Source organism: Oratosquilla oratoria, chromosome 12, assembly GCF_046742065.1.
Source record: "Oratosquilla oratoria isolate Oo_2021 chromosome 12, ASM4674206v1, whole genome shotgun sequence".
Lineage (NCBI taxonomy): Eukaryota > Metazoa > Arthropoda > Malacostraca > Stomatopoda > Squillidae > Oratosquilla > Oratosquilla oratoria.
The window spans coordinates 50,916,253-50,935,329 of record NC_134788.1 but is presented as its reverse complement, the minus strand read 5'-3'; the positions used below and the strand labels follow the sequence as shown (position 1 = coordinate 50,935,329).

Here is a 19,077-nt window from a genome sequence, read left to right as displayed (position 1 = left end):
TCCTAGCGGCTGAATGTCTTCTAGAAGAGAGACCAGGCGTGTACCTGATGGAGTGATTGATTGCTGTTTAATGTGTATCTTGGGGAAGGAGACAAGAGTAATCGGCGAAGAGCAATGTGAGTTTAAGAGACGAAGAATGTGTAGATCAAGTTCTTGTGGCACAACAAGCACATGAGACATATTAACCACTTGGGTACTATGACGCCTACATAGGCCTCATGAGGCATAAGTGGGTACACAAGGATACCACCATCGGCATCTTAATTACATATATCTTGTATTTGTACATGAGTTATTCCTGGATTCTGTGAACTGGTTTGATCATGTTTTCTGTGTTTATTGTTACTCAGAGTAAAAGAGAACGAGTAATACTGGAGTGACTATATTCTATAATACGAATGGTGTGATGCATTGTACATATGGCAGTCAAGTAGTGTGGTGCATTGTACATATGGCAGTCAATGCTGTGAGAATTTGAGTCGTACTGAAGTAGTTTAGTAAATGACAAAAGATGTTTTTAGGAATCTCATGGACTTAGTGAAGGAGTATGACAAGGCTGACTGAAGTTTAGCAAGTCACAAGTTTCACACACAAAACTATGATTACAGACTGCCTGAAGTTGTTGGATTCTTCTTCTTCAAGGAAATGATGGTTTAAAAGGGACATGAAAAACAAAATCTTATACCTAGAAAATACTGACCAACATTATGAGAAGAAAGTAGGTTTAAATATATGAACCAGAAACGCTGATCTTAGACTACATTATATTTCACTAAACAATACACAAAACCAATATCCTGTTGCAAAACAGATCAAGCTTTTGTCCAAAGTAACGATGTGTCTGAAATATTTTGTGTAATTATGAACTGACCTGTCTTCTAAAAGCCTTACCAACCTTTTACCTCCAGCAAGTTACATTTCAGACTTTAAGATTATAGCCTATACAATAAGTCCTCGTTATACAGTACATACATTCCTGAAAACCTTACCACAAATTGAAATTACCGTATACCGAACCCATTATAACACAAGCGGATACCGTATCTGTGAATTTTTCTTACCATAAATAGAATCGAGGGTAGAATTACCAATTACAGTAACTGAATTTACCGGATAATTACTGTATAAGGAGGACTCACTGTAGTATGTGTCTATTTCCACATTATTACATAAACTTCTGGACCTGTCCCTGACGGAGGCAGTGAATAAGAGGGAGAAGGAATACCAACCCGTGGGAGGTAATCTATACGTCAAACTGCAGAAACCAATTAAGTATACACTTAAATATACACTTTGTATGAGAACGGCTGAAGGTGGGGACTGACGGAATAAATGACGATGGAGACAGGGTGTTGTACTAGGACCCTTAGTTCAGCAGCGGCAATCACTGCTAGAACCTGCTACCTAGGTTAAGTGTGCCGCAAGAATAACTGAAAGCCGCTATGGGTCATGTGCATTGGTTTGAATCCTGGTCACAGCACACAGGTACGGTACCCATTCTGAACAATGACCCCAATACACGCCCCAACTACAGAAACACACACACAAACGCACAGAAGTGGGTAAGAAATCTGTGGAGAGAGAATTTAGGAAAAATGGAACAAAACTGGGGGCTAATGTTTGGAGAAAGTTATTTGTGTGACTGGGCAAGATGCTTTGGAGTGAGAGGCAAAGATGGAGAAAAGTGGAGGAAGTAGGAAGTAGAGAGCAAACTGTGGTATTCTTAACCTCTTCACTCCAGGGCACATCGCACGTCTGGCAGCATTAGCTGCCCGACGTGCAATGTTGCGTCATAATAATCGCGTTATAAAAAATAAAGTCAGTGCTCAATCGTTCGTTCTCTTTCACCCGTGAATTTTGATAACCATAGAAAATATGATGAAGCCAGTTTAGAGAGAATGGAGGTTACATAGGTATGACTACAATAAATATAATCAAGACGCCGACGTCGGCATCATCGCGTACCCACTTGCTCCTCATGATGCCTATGTACGTCACCGTATGGAAGTGGTAAAAAAAAAAAAAATCCCTTCCAAGGCTTTATACAAGATTTTTACAAGGAAATAATTTTTTTTAAGAATACCAATGTAGAGTCTTATGGTAGTATTCTTAAAACAATTCTTTCCCTTCCAAGGGTTTATACAAGATTTATATAAGGAAAGAATTTTTTTAAGAATACCACTGTAGTTTTATGGTGGTATTCTTTAAAAAAATCTTTCCCTTCCAAGGGTTTATACAAGGAAAGAAGTTTTTTAGGAATACCTCTGAGACTCTTCTGGTGGTATTCTTAGAACAAATTATTTCCATTTCCAAGGATTTATACAAGGAAATAATTTTTTTTAAGAATACCAGTGAAAGACCCAGGGAGATTTCTTTCCCTTTACAAGGATTTATACAAGGAAAGAATTATTTTTTCTTTAAGAATACGGTGAGACTTCTCATTAACGGACGTTAATTAGCTGTGTTTGTGGTGTTTTTGGTGCTGTTGTTTAGTGCGTGTAATCACTGTGCAATCACCCAAAAACCACTCCAAATCAACAGATTATTCACATCAACGGACACCGTTACCCCCTTTTTAGTCCGTTAATGAGAGGTAGTACTGTACCACTGAAAGACCCGGGGAGATTGCCCCCCCCCCACCCTCCCTTTTTCAACTGGAACTTGGAAATTGATTCCGTTTCAAAATCTTGTTCTTGTTTGTTGCATCTCACGGAGAGAGCAAGACCAACCATCCGAGCTTATGGATATTCTTACGGAACGATACGTATTTCCACAACTGAACTTTTGGCAGTGGACAAGATACAGGGGTGACCCGTCATCCAGGAGGTGCCAAGATAAGAGGGAGGGAAGAGGGTGGAGGGGAGTGGAGTATGTAGGGGAGTGGAGTATGTAGGGGACAGAATGGGTGGGAGCAGTTTCTATGCCTTTGTTTTTTTGGCTACCTTCCATGTAAGGGGGAAAAAGCCTTTGCTATATGTATGAACTTTTGTTTAATCTACAAATTTCTATTATAAATTCCAACAGCTGTGCTTGAGAAAATATATGTAAATCAATCAATCATCTTGCAAATGAAAGAACAGTCAATTGTTTAATTTACCCCAACTGCACATTTTGTGTCAAAGTTTTAGTGACTTTGGCGATATCACTACGAACTAAAGCCACTCTACATTCCTTCACAATTGAAAACTAGTCTCCGATCACACAAGAATGCCAATCCTTTTTAATTCCTCCATTCGTCTACCTTCCTTAAATCTACGAAAAGACCTCAGGTGCAATACTTCCCCAAAAGACAGAAGCACCACTAAACGTAAAAGTTTAAACTACTTTCAAACAAGAGATACGTCCATACGTAAGAGATACGTAAGACAGTGAACAGAGCAACAGGAAGAACCGAATGTATCCAACGCAGAACCCTGCATCGAAATACAAACACAATCGCTTTCTGCACCGTATGCAAAGGAAACCGTCCACCTGTCTACCGTCCATCTATCCTTTGTCTACCACTTCGTCTACTCACCCTCGCTCATGTTAACTCACCACTCCGCGTTTGTCATACGCAAGGTCCTGCTTGGCAGTTAGTGTGGCCTTAACCCATTAATGCCCAGTAACCACTTAACAGACTTTAATCGTGCTAATGCCAAGCCATTTCTATTATCCATGGGGGGGACGTGCCCGTAAGAATGAATGCGATATTCAATACAATACCTCAAAATGTTTGAGATACTATATCAATTACGTCATTGCATCCTGCGCACTTCCCTCCACGAAAGAAAATCGGCATCAGCCGGATCAAGTCGCCTGCTACGTAGCCACTCCACATCAATGCCGTAAAACTAACCGTAAGCCCGGTCCAAACTCACCCTGACCTATTGAGGAAAGACAAAAGCGTATACATACACGATACAGGGTCTGCATACGGACTTAAAGCATGCACAGTTAGCTTCAGTTACGCATGAACAACATCAAGATCCTCTCCCAGTTAAACTCTTCCAAACCTTTTCCGCAACCGTGGGTCGTTCTCCGACTGTGCATCAAAGTTGTTTACGTGATCCTCCCCGACCTTTAATTTGGTTTATGAGCACATGAAGCCAACTGTACACTCAAAATTACTCAAATTACTAAAATATGCAACATCTCTCAAAATACACAATGCATAAAAAAATCTGCAACCCACAAAATGCTGTAACACTTACACAGATAAGGAATCAAGATTGGTACTTTGCTAAAGATGTATATTCAAATTATTTTCAACCTGCACATATCTGAATAAACAAGAAACTTCGATTGTCCATTTATAACTGGAGACGGCAAGTTTTTGTTACAGGATATATTACGATACGTATCCAATACCTTGATTCCTCAAATGTGCAAAATATTCAAACAAACGTGTTAATCGTGAAAAACTAAAAATTCCCACATCAGTATCTACACACTAAGAACACAACAAACCAATGGCAGACAATTGCAAGACAGACCCGAGAGTAGAATCGTCTCCCTGCTGCCCATTGTCGCCCGTCGTCAAAACCTATCAATACCCTCACCTCGTCTAGAGGTCTCTTTTCCTGATCCGGCCTAAGATCTCTCCCTATTGGGACTTTATTCCCTCCATCTTTGCACTACGGCCAGATATTGTTATTACATTAAAGTTATGGGCACCATGGATCCTTTGCCTTGGGTCGGAGAGTGGAGGGAGAAAAAGAAAGAGAGAGAGAGAGAAAGAGAGAGAGAGAGAGAGAGAGAGAGAGAGAGAGAGAGAGAGAGAGAGAGAGAGAGAGAGAGAGGGAGAGGGAGAGAGAGAGAGAGAGAGAGAGAGAGAGAGAGAGAGAGAGAGAGAGAGAGAGAGAGAGAGAGAGAGAGAGGAGAGAGAGAGAGGAGAGAGAGAGAGGAGAGAGAGAGAGGAGAGAGAGAGGAGAGAGAGAGGAGAGAGAGGAGAGAGAGGAGAGAGAGAGGAGAGAGAGGAGAGAGAGAGAGGAGAGAGAGAGAGGAGAGAGAGAGGAGAGAGAGAGGAGAGAGAGAGGAGAGAGAGAGGAGAGAGGAGAGAGAGAGAGAGAACATTTATTTATATAAAGTTTTAGGAGGCAATGTTGTCTGGTCAGAGGAAATCAAACTTTTTTTTCCCCATTTCGTTTTATTGGTACCTTCTCACTGGCCACACTGATGAGCACCACACAAGCTACCGTATATACCAAGCTTTCCATGTTTACTACAAACAGTAGACCAACTTTTTTTTTTTTTTACTTTGGTCATTATATCTGTGCTAGTCAGCAGTTTGGCGGAAATAAAAATGAGGAATTTTGCCGGTTTTTATTTTGATTTTGGGTTTTCCGATGTCAGCAGGCCCATAACCCAATGAATGAAAAGTCTGGCCGAAAGGAGAGCCGACAACTGGCAAATCACCTCCTCCTCCTCCAACTTCAAAAAACTCGTTCAATAAAATCGTCCCCCATCAATACAACATCCGACAACATCCCAACACGGAGCTAAACGAGAGGCTGAGGGCCACCACAGCTACATGGTGAGTGGGCTCCAGATTTCCAGATGGCAAAACTCATCGTGACCACTATTCTAAATGACAATACACAGGACAACCTAATTATGAATGTACAACCACTTTATGCAAACAGTATGTGTGTACTCAAGTTAACACCTGGTGAAAAATGCATGCAAATTAACTACACTCAAGTTACGCCACATTATTTTCTACTGGACACAAGTACGGCTACAAAACATTGAGCTTCGTGGCAATTAGTCGTGCCTGCTCAGGCATCAACACATGTGTACAAATGTGCATGCGTGCATATGAATGTGGATGAATTTACCTAGTTGTATCTTACGGAAAGGGGAGCTACACTTGTGGTGTCCCGTCTTTGTATCTCGCAGTGTCTAGTTTGCTCTTAAATTCATGTATCGTGTCTGCACACACTATTGTTTCATCTAATTTGTTCCAGACATCCACCACTCTGTGTGGAAAGATGTTCTTTTTCAGGTCCCTTCTATGACTATCCTTTTTGAGTTTTTTTTTTTCATGTCTTCATGTTTCTCGTCCCAATTTAGTAAGTCCTCTCTATCAAGGACTTCCATGCCTTTCATGATTGTGTGTGTGTGTATTTACCTAACTGTAGTATACAGGAAAGGAACAATACTTATTGGGTCCTCTCTCCTACCCTAATTTTCTAACATAACTAGACTCAAATTCGTGTACGATTCCAATTTGATTTATATCTTTGATTTCCAATAATCATATTTAGATTTGAACTTGTGTATTATTTTTGACTGGGCTATATCAGATTCTAAGCTATTCCACATACTTATGCATCTATATGAAAAAGTCTATTTAATCTTTTCAACATGTGGTCTCTTAATTTACTTCCCTGACCTCTTAAAACCCTCCCATATTTAACCAGATCTCTTCTATCAATGCAATCTATCCCCTTTAGTGACCTGAATACTGTAATCAAGTCCCCTCTTCCTCTTTGCTTTTTCAAAGTTGGCAGACACAGTACTTTTAGTCTTTCCTCATGTGTACCTAGTTGTTGTGTGTGTTTGAGTATGAGTGTGTGCACTAGCATATTTGCATATATAGTACTCGTCAAAAGTATGCAGTGCCTACCCCCTGCGGCGGCATATCTATGACAAAAAAGAGAAAAACATTTTTGGATGAAATTATGTGGATAGAACGTATCTGGCACCCCCCTGCTGTCACGCTGGGCTAACAGAGTGGAACATGAGGGAGAGCCCAGCCAGTTGCTCCCACACTGCCATGGCAAGTGCATTTACATGTAACCTCTCTCTTCGGGACTTTGCCTTTTTCACACTGGTTTTCTTTATTTCTTTAAGGTATACTTACCATGGCCCCTACAAAATAATTAACTAAAGATATAATTCCCCAAGTCAGCCTAAAGAAGGCAGCCCATGGAACTAAAATCAGTGATATGTTGAAGGCAAATTCAGGAGGGCCTCAGGAGGGCTGGAGATACCATTCCAGAAACCTAGGGTAGGGCATCCTACAAAGACTTCTCCAAGGGTCTTGAACATCATAAAGTGTACTTTAGAGTCATATTCACTACCAAAAGTAAAATTTCTGAACAAGTCTTCTTAGAACCCCCTGTGCCAGGTTACTGGGATGGTATCTTCAGAACTCTTCCCTCCTGAAATCTCACTGTGTATCTCTTGGTTTTGGACTTGGTCACCTTCAACATTTCACTGATTTCTTTAGTTCCATGGACTGCCTTCTCGAGTCCAATGACTTGGGCAGGCAATTTGTTAATTCCTGTGTAGGGGCCATGGGAACAATACAGATCCTTGAGCAATGAAGAAAAGGTCCTGAAGAGAGGGGTTACCTGTAAATCCTCTTCCCATGGCAGTGTGAGAGCAACTGGCTGGGTTCTCCCTATGTTCCACTCTGTTAGCCCAATGTGATAGCAGGGGGTTGCCTGATTAATTATCTGTATAATTTCACCTTCAAAAATGCATTCCCCTTTTCGTCATAATTATGCCACCATGAAGGGTAGGGGCTACATACTTTTGACAAGTACTGTATATATACAGACACACACAATGCATACCCAAAGATTAGTCACAAATATAAACACACAACTAAATTGTCATAAAAACAAAGGCTTGTCTATGAAGCTTCACACATGTGCCAAAGCGACATTCTTTTAGTGCAAGTGCTCTTAGTATGTTTATCAATGCCTGCAACAAATGCTGCTCAGCTGCCAATGGCCATCAGTAATGAGCAGTTCTACTAAAATTGTGCTCTTACATTCTGGTGCAATTTCCCCTCTGCAAATGGTATTTGTTTGTGCGTTTGTGGTACAAAACAGGAAAGAGACCTTAACTGACAGTGATAATCATGGCAATGGTCATGGAGGTGGTGGATGATGTTGGTGTGGGAATTATATCTGCATCTATGGTAGGCAAAACAATACAGGAAACTTGTGATGTTAAATCCTTGCACACTTGTAAAGTGCAGCCGTAGGAGAGGTGTTCTTGTATACATTTGTGTGTGTGGCATAGTTATGACGAAAAGGGGAAGACATTTTCTGAGATGAGTGTAGTAGTTTCAGAGGGATCAGTTTGTTATGTGTAGTTGGGAAGGCTTATGGGAGGGTCTTGATTGAGAGGATTAGGAGAGGAACAGAGGATGAGGAACAGTGTGGGTTTAGGACAGGTAGGGGTTGCGTAGATAAGATTTTTGTGGTTAGACAGATATGTGAGAAAGCTATAGGAAAAGGTAAGGATGTATTTTGGGCTTTCATGGATCTGGATAAGGTGTATGACTGGGTAGACAATAAGGCACTGTGAGAAGTATTGCAAATATATGGGATAGGAGGAAAGCTGTTAAGAGCACTCAAGAGTTTTTATGATAGTAGAGTGTGTGTTAGAATTAGAAATGGAGAGAATGATCTGAGGTAAAGGTGGGACTTGGTCAGGGATGTGTTATGTTGCCCTGACTGTTCAATTTATACATGGATGGGGTGGTGCAAGAGGTGAATGCAAGGGGAGTGGGTCAGGGATTGGCGATGGTTAAAGAAAATGGAGAAAAGTGGGAGATAAGCCAGTTGTTTGCTGACAACACTGCACTTGTAGCAGGATCAGAGGAGGAACTGAGGTAGTGATAGAGTTTGGGAAGGTGTGCAAAAGAAGGAAGCTAAAGATAAATGTGGGTAAATGTAAGGTGATGAGATGTACAAGGGGAGAAAGCGGCAGTAGACTGGAAGTGAGTATTAAGGGAGGGAGACTAGAGGAAGTGGTTAGTTTTAGATACTTGGGTGTGAATGTGGCAGGAAAGGGAGGAGTGGAGGTAGAATGTAGATTGAGAGAAGCAAGTAAATGCCTTGGTGGACTACAAAGTGTAATGAGAAATAATGATATTTGGAAATGGATGCTATGAAGAGATTGTATGAAGGAGTGATTGTGCCAACAGCACTGTATGGGGCAGAAACATGGAACATAAGAGAGGAAGAGAGAAGTTTGAATGTGTTTGAGATGAGGTGTCTGAGAAATGAGGTGAGGAGGAGAACAGGGGTGGAAAGGGAGTTGGGAGATAGGGTGGATGAAAGAGTATTGGGATGGTTTGGACACATGGAAAGAATGAGTGAATAAGGACTAATAAAAGAGGTGTGGAAGGCAGAGGTGGAAGGAGTGAACATGAGCGGTTGACCAAGGATTAGACAGATGGATGGGGTAAAAGGGACATTGGGAAAAAGGGACATTGGGAAAAAGGGGAATGTCTGTTGAGGAAGACAGGAGAGGACAGAAGATAGGGGTGAATAGAGAATGGTTGTATATGGATGATGCTGTGATGCACGAGGGGAGTGGGTGGGGGATGGGGGTTGAGGAAGTGTGAGAAATAAATTGATGCAGCCCAAAGGGATTTCTCCCTGTCTTCTCCTTTGGTGCATGAGGGGATGGAGAGGGAAGGTCACCAATTTAATGAAGCAGCCTTGCTGTGGATGTGCTGTGTCTTGCAACACTGCTATCAACCCAGGGCAGTGGATGAGATGCAGGGATGACCCGTCATCCAGGATGTGCCAAGATAAGAGGGAGGGTAGAGGGTGGAGGGGAGTGGAATATGTTACGGGATAGAATGGGTGGGAGTGGATTTTATGCCTTTGTTTTTTGGCTACCTCCCTTGTATGGGGGAAAAAACCTTTGGTATATGAACTTACATACATACATATACCAAGGCCTTTTCTCCCTTACAAGGGAGGTAGCCAAAAAGAAAAAGGCATAAAATCATTCCCACCCATTCCATCCCTGAATACATTCCACACCCCTCCACCCTCCCTCTTATCTTAGGTATGAACTTATGTACAACTTTGAATATGATCAAGAGGCAAGCTGATGACGTACTTGGGGCAACACGTAGCAATGAACGGAGGAAGGCCTGTCGAAGCGAGTCACAGAATAACAGAGGAAAGTAAATGACTGCATAGAAAGAAAAGTATTACGGGAAACAGGTGTTTGGGGATCGATGCAAAGAGAAGGTCGTATGAGACTATATTCCGTATTCCGTCTCGCACAACCACCGTCCACAGGTCCCTCGTGTGAAACGTAGCCTACATGAATCGTTACCTGTACTCACACACCTCAACAAATAACCATTCAAGTGTAAGAATCAACTTTGAGCATTCAAAGTGAGGAAAGAGGAAAAGACGGGAGAATGGAGACGGAAGACTTGAGAGGGGAGAGTAAAGAGAGGAGGGGGGAGGGAGGAGGGAGGAAAAGGGAGAAGGGGAGGGAAGATGGGGAACGGGAAAAGGGAAGGAGGAGTAACGGGAGGGGAGAATGAAGAGGAAAAGAGAGGAGAGGAGAGGGGAGAATGAAGAGGAAAAGAGAGGAGAGGAGAGGAGAGGGGAGGGGGAAGGAGGAGGAGAAGGGGGGAAAGGGATGAGAGAGGAAGGGGTAGAAGAAGAGGTGGAAAGAGAAAGGAGAGGGGGAGAGGAAGGAGGGAGAGGAAAGGAGAGAGGGACAGGGAGAGGGGAGAGGAAGGAGGGAGAGAGGGAGAGGGGGAGAGGAAGGAGGGAGAGAGGGAGAGGAAGGAGGGAGAGATGGAGAGGAAGGAGGGAGAGAGGGAGAGGAAGGAGGGAGAGGGGGAGAGGAAGGAGGGAGAGAGGGAGAGGGGGAGAGGAAGGAGGGAGAGGGAGAGAGGAAGGAGGGAGAGGGGGAGAGGAAGGAGGGAGAGGGGGAGAGTGAGAGGAAGGAGGGAGAGGGGGAGAGTGAGAGGAAGGAGGGAGAGGGGGAGAGGGAGAGGAAGGAGGGAGAGGAAGGAGGGAGAGAGGGAGAGGAAGGAGGGAGAGGGGGAGAGGGAGAGGAAGGAGGGAGAGGGAGAGGGAGAGAGGAAGGAGGGAGAGGGAGAGGGAGAGAGGAAGGAGGGAGAGGGGGCAGGGGTCAATTCTATTCATTTGGAGCTCATTCCAAAGTTATTCCTGCAAAGAATAACGTTGCTCATCAAAGCCAGAAGATACCCCAAAAGAATACGTCGACTGACGACGAAAACAAACGAGACGGAAAAAAGACGACGACTACCAAACTACGGCAAGCTAAAGTACACAAAACTGAACTATGGCCAAACTACCGCCTACGTAACCACAGCGGAATCTTTTCGACAGTAACGGACCTACGGGAAGGGTGGCTGCTTGGACACCTGCACCGCCATGAGACGTCAACTTGACTGCAACAATTTAATCATACTATTCCATTATCTTTCGTTAATCTTTTTACGGTTTAGTCGAACATAACGCTTTAACCCCCTGCTCCACACTTTAACTAGCCACTGCCGTCAGGTACGATAATGTGCCATAAACACCGTCCTAGTATACAAACAACCACCCAAACCAAACCCCAATTGTGGCTTGGAATTACCTGAATCCTGTTGGTGACTGTCGGGGAGATTCGGCACAGCGTGGTGACGTTGACGGGTCGCGACGGTCGCTTCGGCTCTACGCCAGGTTTGTTTGTAGGAATTGGGCTCTGTCGAGGGAAAAGTATTGTGGTGATTAAATCAGTCATGAAAATAATAATACATACATACCAAAGGCTTTTCCCCCCTTACATACATACATGTATCAAAGGCTTTTTTTTTCCCCTTAAAAGGGAGGTAGCCAAAAAAAAACAAAGGCATAAAAACCACTCCCACCCATTCCATCCCTATCACACTCCACTCCCCTCCACCCTCTTCCCTCCCTCTTATCTTGGCACCTCCTGGATGATGGGTCATCCCTGCATCCTGTCCACTGCCCTGGGTCAGAAGCTGTGTCGCAAGACACAGCACATCCACAGCAAGGCCGCTTCATTAAATCAGCAACCCCCCCCTCTCCGTCCCCTTATGTAAGAAAAGAGAAGACAGGGTGAAATCCCTTTGGGCTACGTCAAAATATTCGCACGTAATTCGCCACTCACTCCGTATGTTAATACTCACTGGTAACGGGCACATCTTGTCATTTATCTTGACGGCAATGTTCGGAGGGAAGTTGTCGTCCTGTTCACATGTGGTTTCGAGCAAGCAGAATCGCATCTGGACCTGAGACGAACGGAGGGAACCGAAATTAGGAACTTGGGACGAATTGGGCCCAGTAGTCGTCTTAGTACTAAAATATCTTCTGTCACCTGCGTGTCAACCCACACTGCAGTGCTACTGCTTTAGGAAGAGGAGGAAGATGAGGAGGAAAAGGAGGAAGAGGAGGAAAAGGAGGAAGAGGAGGAAATGGAGGAGGAAGAAGAGGAAGAGGCAGAAAAGGAGGAAAAGGAAAAGGATGAGAAGGGGAGTAGGAAGAAAAGGAGGTAGAGGAAGAAAAGGGGGAGGAAGATGAGGAAAAGGAGGGAAAAAAGGAGGAAAAGGAGGGGAAAAAAGGAGGAAAAGGAGGGGAAAAAGAGGAAAAATAGGGGGAAAAGGAGGAAAAGGATGAGGAGGAGGAGGAAAAGGAGGAGGAGGAGGAAAAGGAGGAGGAGAAGTAGTGGAGAAGGAAGGGAGGAGGAAAAGGAGGGGAGGAGAAGGGGGAGGATATGGAGGAGGAGGGGAGGAGGAGGGGAGGAGGAGGGGAAAAGAGAAGGGGGAGGGAAAAGAGAAGGGGGAGGAAATGGAGAAGGATGGGGAGGAGCGGAGGAGCGGAGGAGGAAAAGGAGGAGGAGCAGGAGGATGAAGAGGGGGGGAGGAAAAGGAGGAGGAGCAGGAGGATGAAGAGGGGAGGAGAAAAAGGAGGAAGATGAAGAAAAGGAGGAGGAGGCAAGGAGGGGTGGAGGAGAGGTGGAAGAGGAGAGAAGGGGTGGAGGAGAGGGGGTGGAGGAGAGGAGGTGGAGGAGGAGGAGGAGAGGAGGGGTGGAGAGAACGTTGAGGAGGAGAGGAGGTGGAGGAGGAGGAAGAGGAGGAGGATGAAGAGGGGAGGAGGGAAGGAGGAAAACAAAGAGGAAGAAAAGGAGGGGATGAGGAGGAAGAGGAGGAAGAGGAGAAAAAGGAAGAGGAAGAGGGGGAAGAAGAGGAGCAGGAGGTGGTGGAGGAGGAGGAAGAGGAGGAAGAGGAGGAAGAGGAGGAAGAGGAGGAGGAGGGGAGGGCAACCAACCTGTATGGTATAGTCTTGTCTACCCGGCCGCAGGTCTCTGGAATTTGCGATTTTGTTGGCTTGCTGTGGCGTCAAGGAGAAGGTGAAGCTGGATTCCTGGTAACGGCCCGACCCTTGCGGTGCTGCTGGGGAAAACGGGATACGATACGATACGTGACTCGTTAACACATTTCCGTTGTTCTATCACTAATAACGGCTACTAGAACCTGTAGCAGGGTTGTTAGTTACAGAGTAATACAAAGTTGATACTCAATCTAGGGACTTTGTTACCGCACCTCTGGTTAATACTCAATCTAGGGACTTTGGTACCGTATCTTCAGTCGATCAATTTTGAGGATTTATGGCCTTTGGCCAAACGCCGGGGCCATATTAATCAGTTTTAAAATTAAGCTGCGTCTTCTTATTGACTACTTCTGTATTAACATACACATACCCACACATACACAGAAATACCTCACTATGCAACTGAGTTGTGTTCCCCAGCTGACTGGTCGCAGTGCAAAAATTTGTACATCGAGGTTAAGGGTTTTCCGTGTACTTAAATAGAGGGGAGGGTTGTGTTCATGGACCCTGTCAACCCCCTCCACCCCCTCAATTTTTGCCTCCCTCCTCATGGGGGCTTTCACATATATGCACACCCAACCTTTGTTTTACAGTAAGTCCTCATTATATGGTACATATGCGTTCCTGAAAACCTTACCGCAAATTTAAATCACTGTATACTAAACGCAGGAAGGGACTGATTGTTGTGGTGGCCGCACGACGTGGTGGTGCTACGGTAGGGTGTAAACAAAACATGAGCAGATACTGTATCTGAACTTTTTCTTACCGTAAATAGAATCGAGGGTAGTAATTACCAAATACCGTAACTGTGAATTTACCGGATAAAGAATTACTGTATAAGGAGGACTCACTGTACCTACTTTATACCACTCAGTTGTATAGTGAGGCATTCCTGTACTTTGTTGAGACATTCTGACAGGTTGACGTAAGTGGGAGTAGGAAACACAGGAGTCTTAGTCCAAGTTTATTCCTGATTAGTTTTGCATGCCTGCAAAACTAGTCAGGAATAAACTCTTTTGTCCCTCGTTTCTGCCGTTCTTAAAGCTCTCTTATGCCACTCGTAGGAGATGACTTACACTTTGTCACCTCGCCCGCACTTACCCGCAATATTCTTCTCTCACATCGTCCCTTCCAAACACGATCACTATCTGTTTCAGTCTCTCCTATGCATCAACCATCATCCCAGTTTAAATACATACATACATACATATATCAAGGCCTTTTCCCCCTTACTAGGGAGGTGGCCAAAAAGGAAAAAGCATAAAATCATTCCCACCCATTCCATCCCTGAATACAGTCCACACCCCTCCACCCTCCCTCTTATCTTAGCACCTCCCGGATGACGGGTCATCCCTGCACCTTGTCCACTGCCCTGGGTCAGAGGCAGTGTTGCAAGACACAGCACATCCACAGCAAGGCCGCTTCATCAAATCGGCGACCCCACCTCTCCGTCCCCCCATGCACAAAAGGAGAAGACGGGGAGAAATCCCTTTGGGCTGCGTCAAATTTTGCTCACACATACTACCTCACCCCCCATCCCCCCACCCATTCCACCTCATGCATCACAACATCATCCATATACAACCATTCTCCATTCACCCGTCTTCTGTCCTCTCCCGTCCTTCCTCAACAGACATTCCCCTCTTCCCCAAAGCCCCCTTCACCCCATCCATCCACCTCATCCTAGGACGTCCCCTCATGTTCACTCCCTCCACATCTGCCTTCCATACCTCTTTTACTAGTCTTTCTTCACTCATTCTTTCCATGTATTCAAACCACCCTAATACTCTTTCATCAACCCTATCTCCCAACTCCCTTTCCACCCCTGTTCTCCTCCTCACCTCCTCATTTCTCACTCTAGCCTAGTAACCCCTATCATACTTCTCAGACACCTCATCTCAAACACATTCAAACTCCTTCTCTCTTCCTCTCTCATGTTCCATGTTTGTGCCCCATACAGTGCTGTTGGCACAATCACTCCTTCATACAGTCTGCTCTTAGCATTCATTCCCAAATGTCTATTCCTCATTACACTCTTTAATCCACCAAGGCATTTACTCGCTTCTCTCAATGTACATTCTACCTCCACCTTCACTCCACCTTTTCCTGCCACATTTGCACCCAAGTATCTAAAACTATCCACTTCCTCCAGTTGCTCTCCCTTAATGCTCACTTCCAGTCTACTGCCACTTTCACCCCTTGTACATCTCATCACCTTACTTTTACCCACATTTATCTTCTGCTTTCTTCTATCACACACTCTAACAAACTCTGTCACCAACTTCCTCAATTCCTCCTCCGATCCTGCCAAAGGCGCAGTGTCGTCTGCAAACAACAGCTGGCTCACCTCCCACTTTTCTCCATTTTCTTTAACCATCTCCAACCCCTGACCCACTACCCTTGCATTTACCTCTCGCACCACCCCATCCATGTATAAGTTGAACAGCCAGTTTAAATGTACGTATTTATACCAAAGGCTTTTTCCACCTTACGAGGGAGGTGGCCAAAAAACAAAGGGCATAAAATCCACTCCCACCCATTCCATTCCCATTCACCCCACCTCCCTTTCTCTTTTCTTGGCTCCTCCTGGATGACAGGTCATCCCTGCATCTCACCCACTGCCCTGGGTCAGAAACAATGCAGTAAGGCACAGCACATGCATAGCAAGGCTACTTCATCTCATCAGTGACCCCCCCTCCCTTCATGCAGTAATGTTGAAGACCGGGATAAATTGCTTCGAGCTGCGTCAAAATATCATTCACATGTAACCAATCCTTTACCCACCCCCATCCACACATTTCCATGTATCACAGTATCGTCCATAAACAGCCATTCTCCACTGTACCTCTGCAAAACCTTATATAAAAAATAATAATAATAATAATAATAATAATAATAACAATATATAAAATAAATAAAAGATAAATAAATAAAATAATAAAATAAAATCAAACTTGCTCAACTTTATGATTTGGGGTATACCGATTAATCAGCATCAGTATCGGCAAGGATTGGCACTTTTTTGGTGAATCAGCAAGAATCGAAATTTTTTTGTTCGGTATAGGCAATACTATGCCAATGACGATGCAGATTAAAAAAAATAATAATAATAATAAATAAATAAATAAATAAATAAATTAAATAATAATAATAATTGCTGATTCACCAAAAAAAGTGCCAATCCTTGCCGATGCAATTAATCGGTACACCCGTTTGAGTTCTCCCACTAAATCCTTCATGACGACCACATAATCTGCTACAGAATTCTTCCACCATATTGAACGAAAAATAACAAAGGCCTCGAGTTCACTAATCGAGGGCTTCGTTATATTGAGCTTCTACCGTACCCCCCATGCATTAACCCAATGACAAGATTATTGTCATTTGGTCAAATAAAACAAAAAATCATAAAACACCAAAATGTTTGATCAAACAGCACCAGAAAAATATGAGGTCAGTCCTCCTCGCTTCGCTCGCAGCGAAGCGAGGAGGACTGACGTCATATTTTTCTGGTGTTTGAGCAAACATTTTGGTGTTTTATGATTTTTTGTTTTATTTGACCAAATGACAAGACATCTTGTCATCGGAGTTTAATGCATTAAAAGAGGTGAATGTGGAGGAAGGGGATGAGAAAGGAAGAGGAGGAGGAGAAGGACGATAAGAAAGAAGAGAGGAATAGATGAGCAAAAGAGGAGGAGGAGGAGAAAAAAGAGGAAAGGAATATCTGATCAGAAGAGGAGGGGGGGAGGAGGAGGAGGAGGAGGAGGAGGAGAAAAAATAGGAAAGGAATAGCTGATCAGAAGAGGAGGAAGAGGCAGAAGAGGAGGATGAGAAGAAGAAGAAAGGGAATGATGAGCAAAGGAGGAGGAAGAGGAAAAGGAGGAAGAGGAGCAAGAGGAAAAGGAGGAAGAGGAAAAGGAGGAAGAGGTGGAAAAGGAGGAAGAGGAGGTGGAAGAGGAGGATGAAGAGGAAGAGGATGAAGAGGAGAAGAATGAAGAGGAAAAGACAAGCAAAAGAGGAGGAAGAGGATGAAGAGGAGAATGAAGAGGAAAAGACAAGCAAAAGAGGAGGAAGAGGAGAATGAAGAGGAAAAGACAAGCAAAAGAGGAGGAAGAGGAGGAGGAGGACAAGAATGGGGAGAAGATGGGAATAGATGAGCAAAAGAGGAGGATAAAGAGGAGGAGGAAATAGAGGAGGAGGAAGAGGAGGAGGAAGAGAAGGAGGAGGAGGAGGAGGAGGAGGAGGAAGAGGACAAGAATGGGGAGAAGAAAGAAGATGGGAATAGATGAGCAAAAGAGGAGGATAAAGAGGAGGAGGAGGTGGAAGAGGAGGAAGAGGAGAGGAATAGATGAACAAAAGAGGAGGAGGAGGAAGAGGAGGAAGAGGAGAGGAATAGATGAACAAAAGAGGAGGAAGAGGAGGAGGAAGAGGAGGAGAAGAATGAAGAGGAAAAGACAAGCAAAAGAGGAGGAAGAGGAGGAGGAAGAGGACAAGAATGGGGAGAAGAAAGAAGATGGGAATAGATGAGCAAAAGAGGAGGATGAAGAGGAAGAGGAGGAGGAAGAGGAGGAGGAAGAGGAAGAAGAGAGGAAGAGGAAGAAGAGAGGAAGAGGAAGAAGAGAGGAAGAGGAAGAAGAGAGGAAGAGGAAGAAGAGAGGAAGAGGAAGAAGAGAGGAAGAGGAAGAAGAGGAGGAGGAGAGGAAGAGGAAGGAGAGGAGAAGGACAAGAAAAAAGAAGAAAGGAAAAGATGGGCAATAGGAGGAGGAAGAAGAGGAGGGAGGAGGAGGAAGAGGTAGGGGGGAAGAAGCGGATCCTTACTCTCTCCGAAGTGGCATTACTGGTTTACCTAATGTGGATGGTTTGAGAAGTTCACCCAGAACGTCGTAAAACGGGAGATTCTTGAGTTTTACGTCCGGGTTGATGGGATACGACGACCCGTGCGCAGCTGCGGCCAAGGTGGGGTACACCACGCCTCCACCCAAGGTGGTGGCGGCGGCCGTGGTAGCTGCGTTGGAGTAACGTGTTGAGTGTGACTGGGCGAGGTGGCTGGCGCCCGTCTGCGAGTATCCAGGGATGCTTCCCAAGCTGAGCGAGACTTTCTGGGCCGGGTGGAGAGTCGCGGCTGGCGTACCGGCTGTGGTCTGTGAACGCTCGCCAAAGGACATTTCTAACCTGGGGGAAGATCAGAAATAATGCGGTCAGGGGTGTGGCGTCGGGCCGTAGACAAATTTGGTTATTTCTGTTGTGTATGTTAAAGACAGATTGAACTTTCTTTAGAAACCCTGCTAAGGGATTCGAACCCTGTCCTGTGCGTCTTGACTTCGTGATTATATACGCACAGGTCAGGGTTCAAATCCCTTGGCAGAGCTTCTAAAAAAACAAAATAAATAAATAAATAAATTGGGTATTTCTCTCAATAAATTGGTTATTTCTCTCTCAATCTTAATTTGCCAAGGGAATGTTTGTTCACTGATTATCGATCAAACTTGAACTTTCATAAACTCACCACAAATCCTCGCCTTTGCGTATAGCGGGAGGAAATCTATAAACGTATAAACAAATATTAGGACAAAAGTCATCAACTTGTATCAGGGAAAATGTGGAAAGGGGTGGGTTTCAACAATGGATACACTGAACTTACTGAATACTTTTATACAGTTCCTTGATTTTGTGTTGTATGGTCGGGTTGCGAAGACGAACTATTTCCAGGGCACGGCTCTGTAGCTCATTCTTGCGGCCCGTCTTGTTCTTACCGGCGTATCCCAAAAGCATCTGGAGCTCTGACACACGAAAGGTCATCACCATCCGCTGTGCGAAGGAGAAAAAGGAGATTTACTTGAAAACCTTACTGAAATAAGAATTTTCCTAAACCACAAGTGCAGTGTTCCTTTAACAAGAGTTCCCCAACTTTTCAGCTCATCGACCCCCTAGTAAAGTTTAAGATTTTCTA

At 44.4% G+C, this 19,077-nt stretch overlaps 1 protein-coding gene across 6 annotated transcripts in view; it reads right to left on the bottom strand.

Moving 5' to 3' along the window:
• The window catches only part of Su(var)2-10 (E3 SUMO-protein ligase Su(var)2-10), an 82,104-nt gene that overhangs the window by 36,362 nt on the left and 26,665 nt on the right, over positions 1–19,077 (bottom strand). For 5 of the 6 annotated variants that reach the window (XM_076195920.1, XM_076195921.1, XM_076195916.1 and 2 more), the window contains 5 exons: positions 18,769–18,935; positions 17,974–18,299; positions 13,065–13,189; positions 11,927–12,028; positions 11,371–11,478 (listed from right to left, as the gene is read on the bottom strand). In XM_076195920.1, the coding sequence (XP_076052035.1) occupies positions 11,371–11,478; positions 11,927–12,028; positions 13,065–13,189; positions 17,974–18,299; positions 18,769–18,935 (828 nt within the window). The remainder of the gene's footprint in view (positions 1–11,370; positions 11,479–11,926; positions 12,029–13,064; positions 13,190–17,973; positions 18,300–18,768; positions 18,936–19,077) is intronic. The other variant, XM_076195917.1, reaches the window with a different exon arrangement.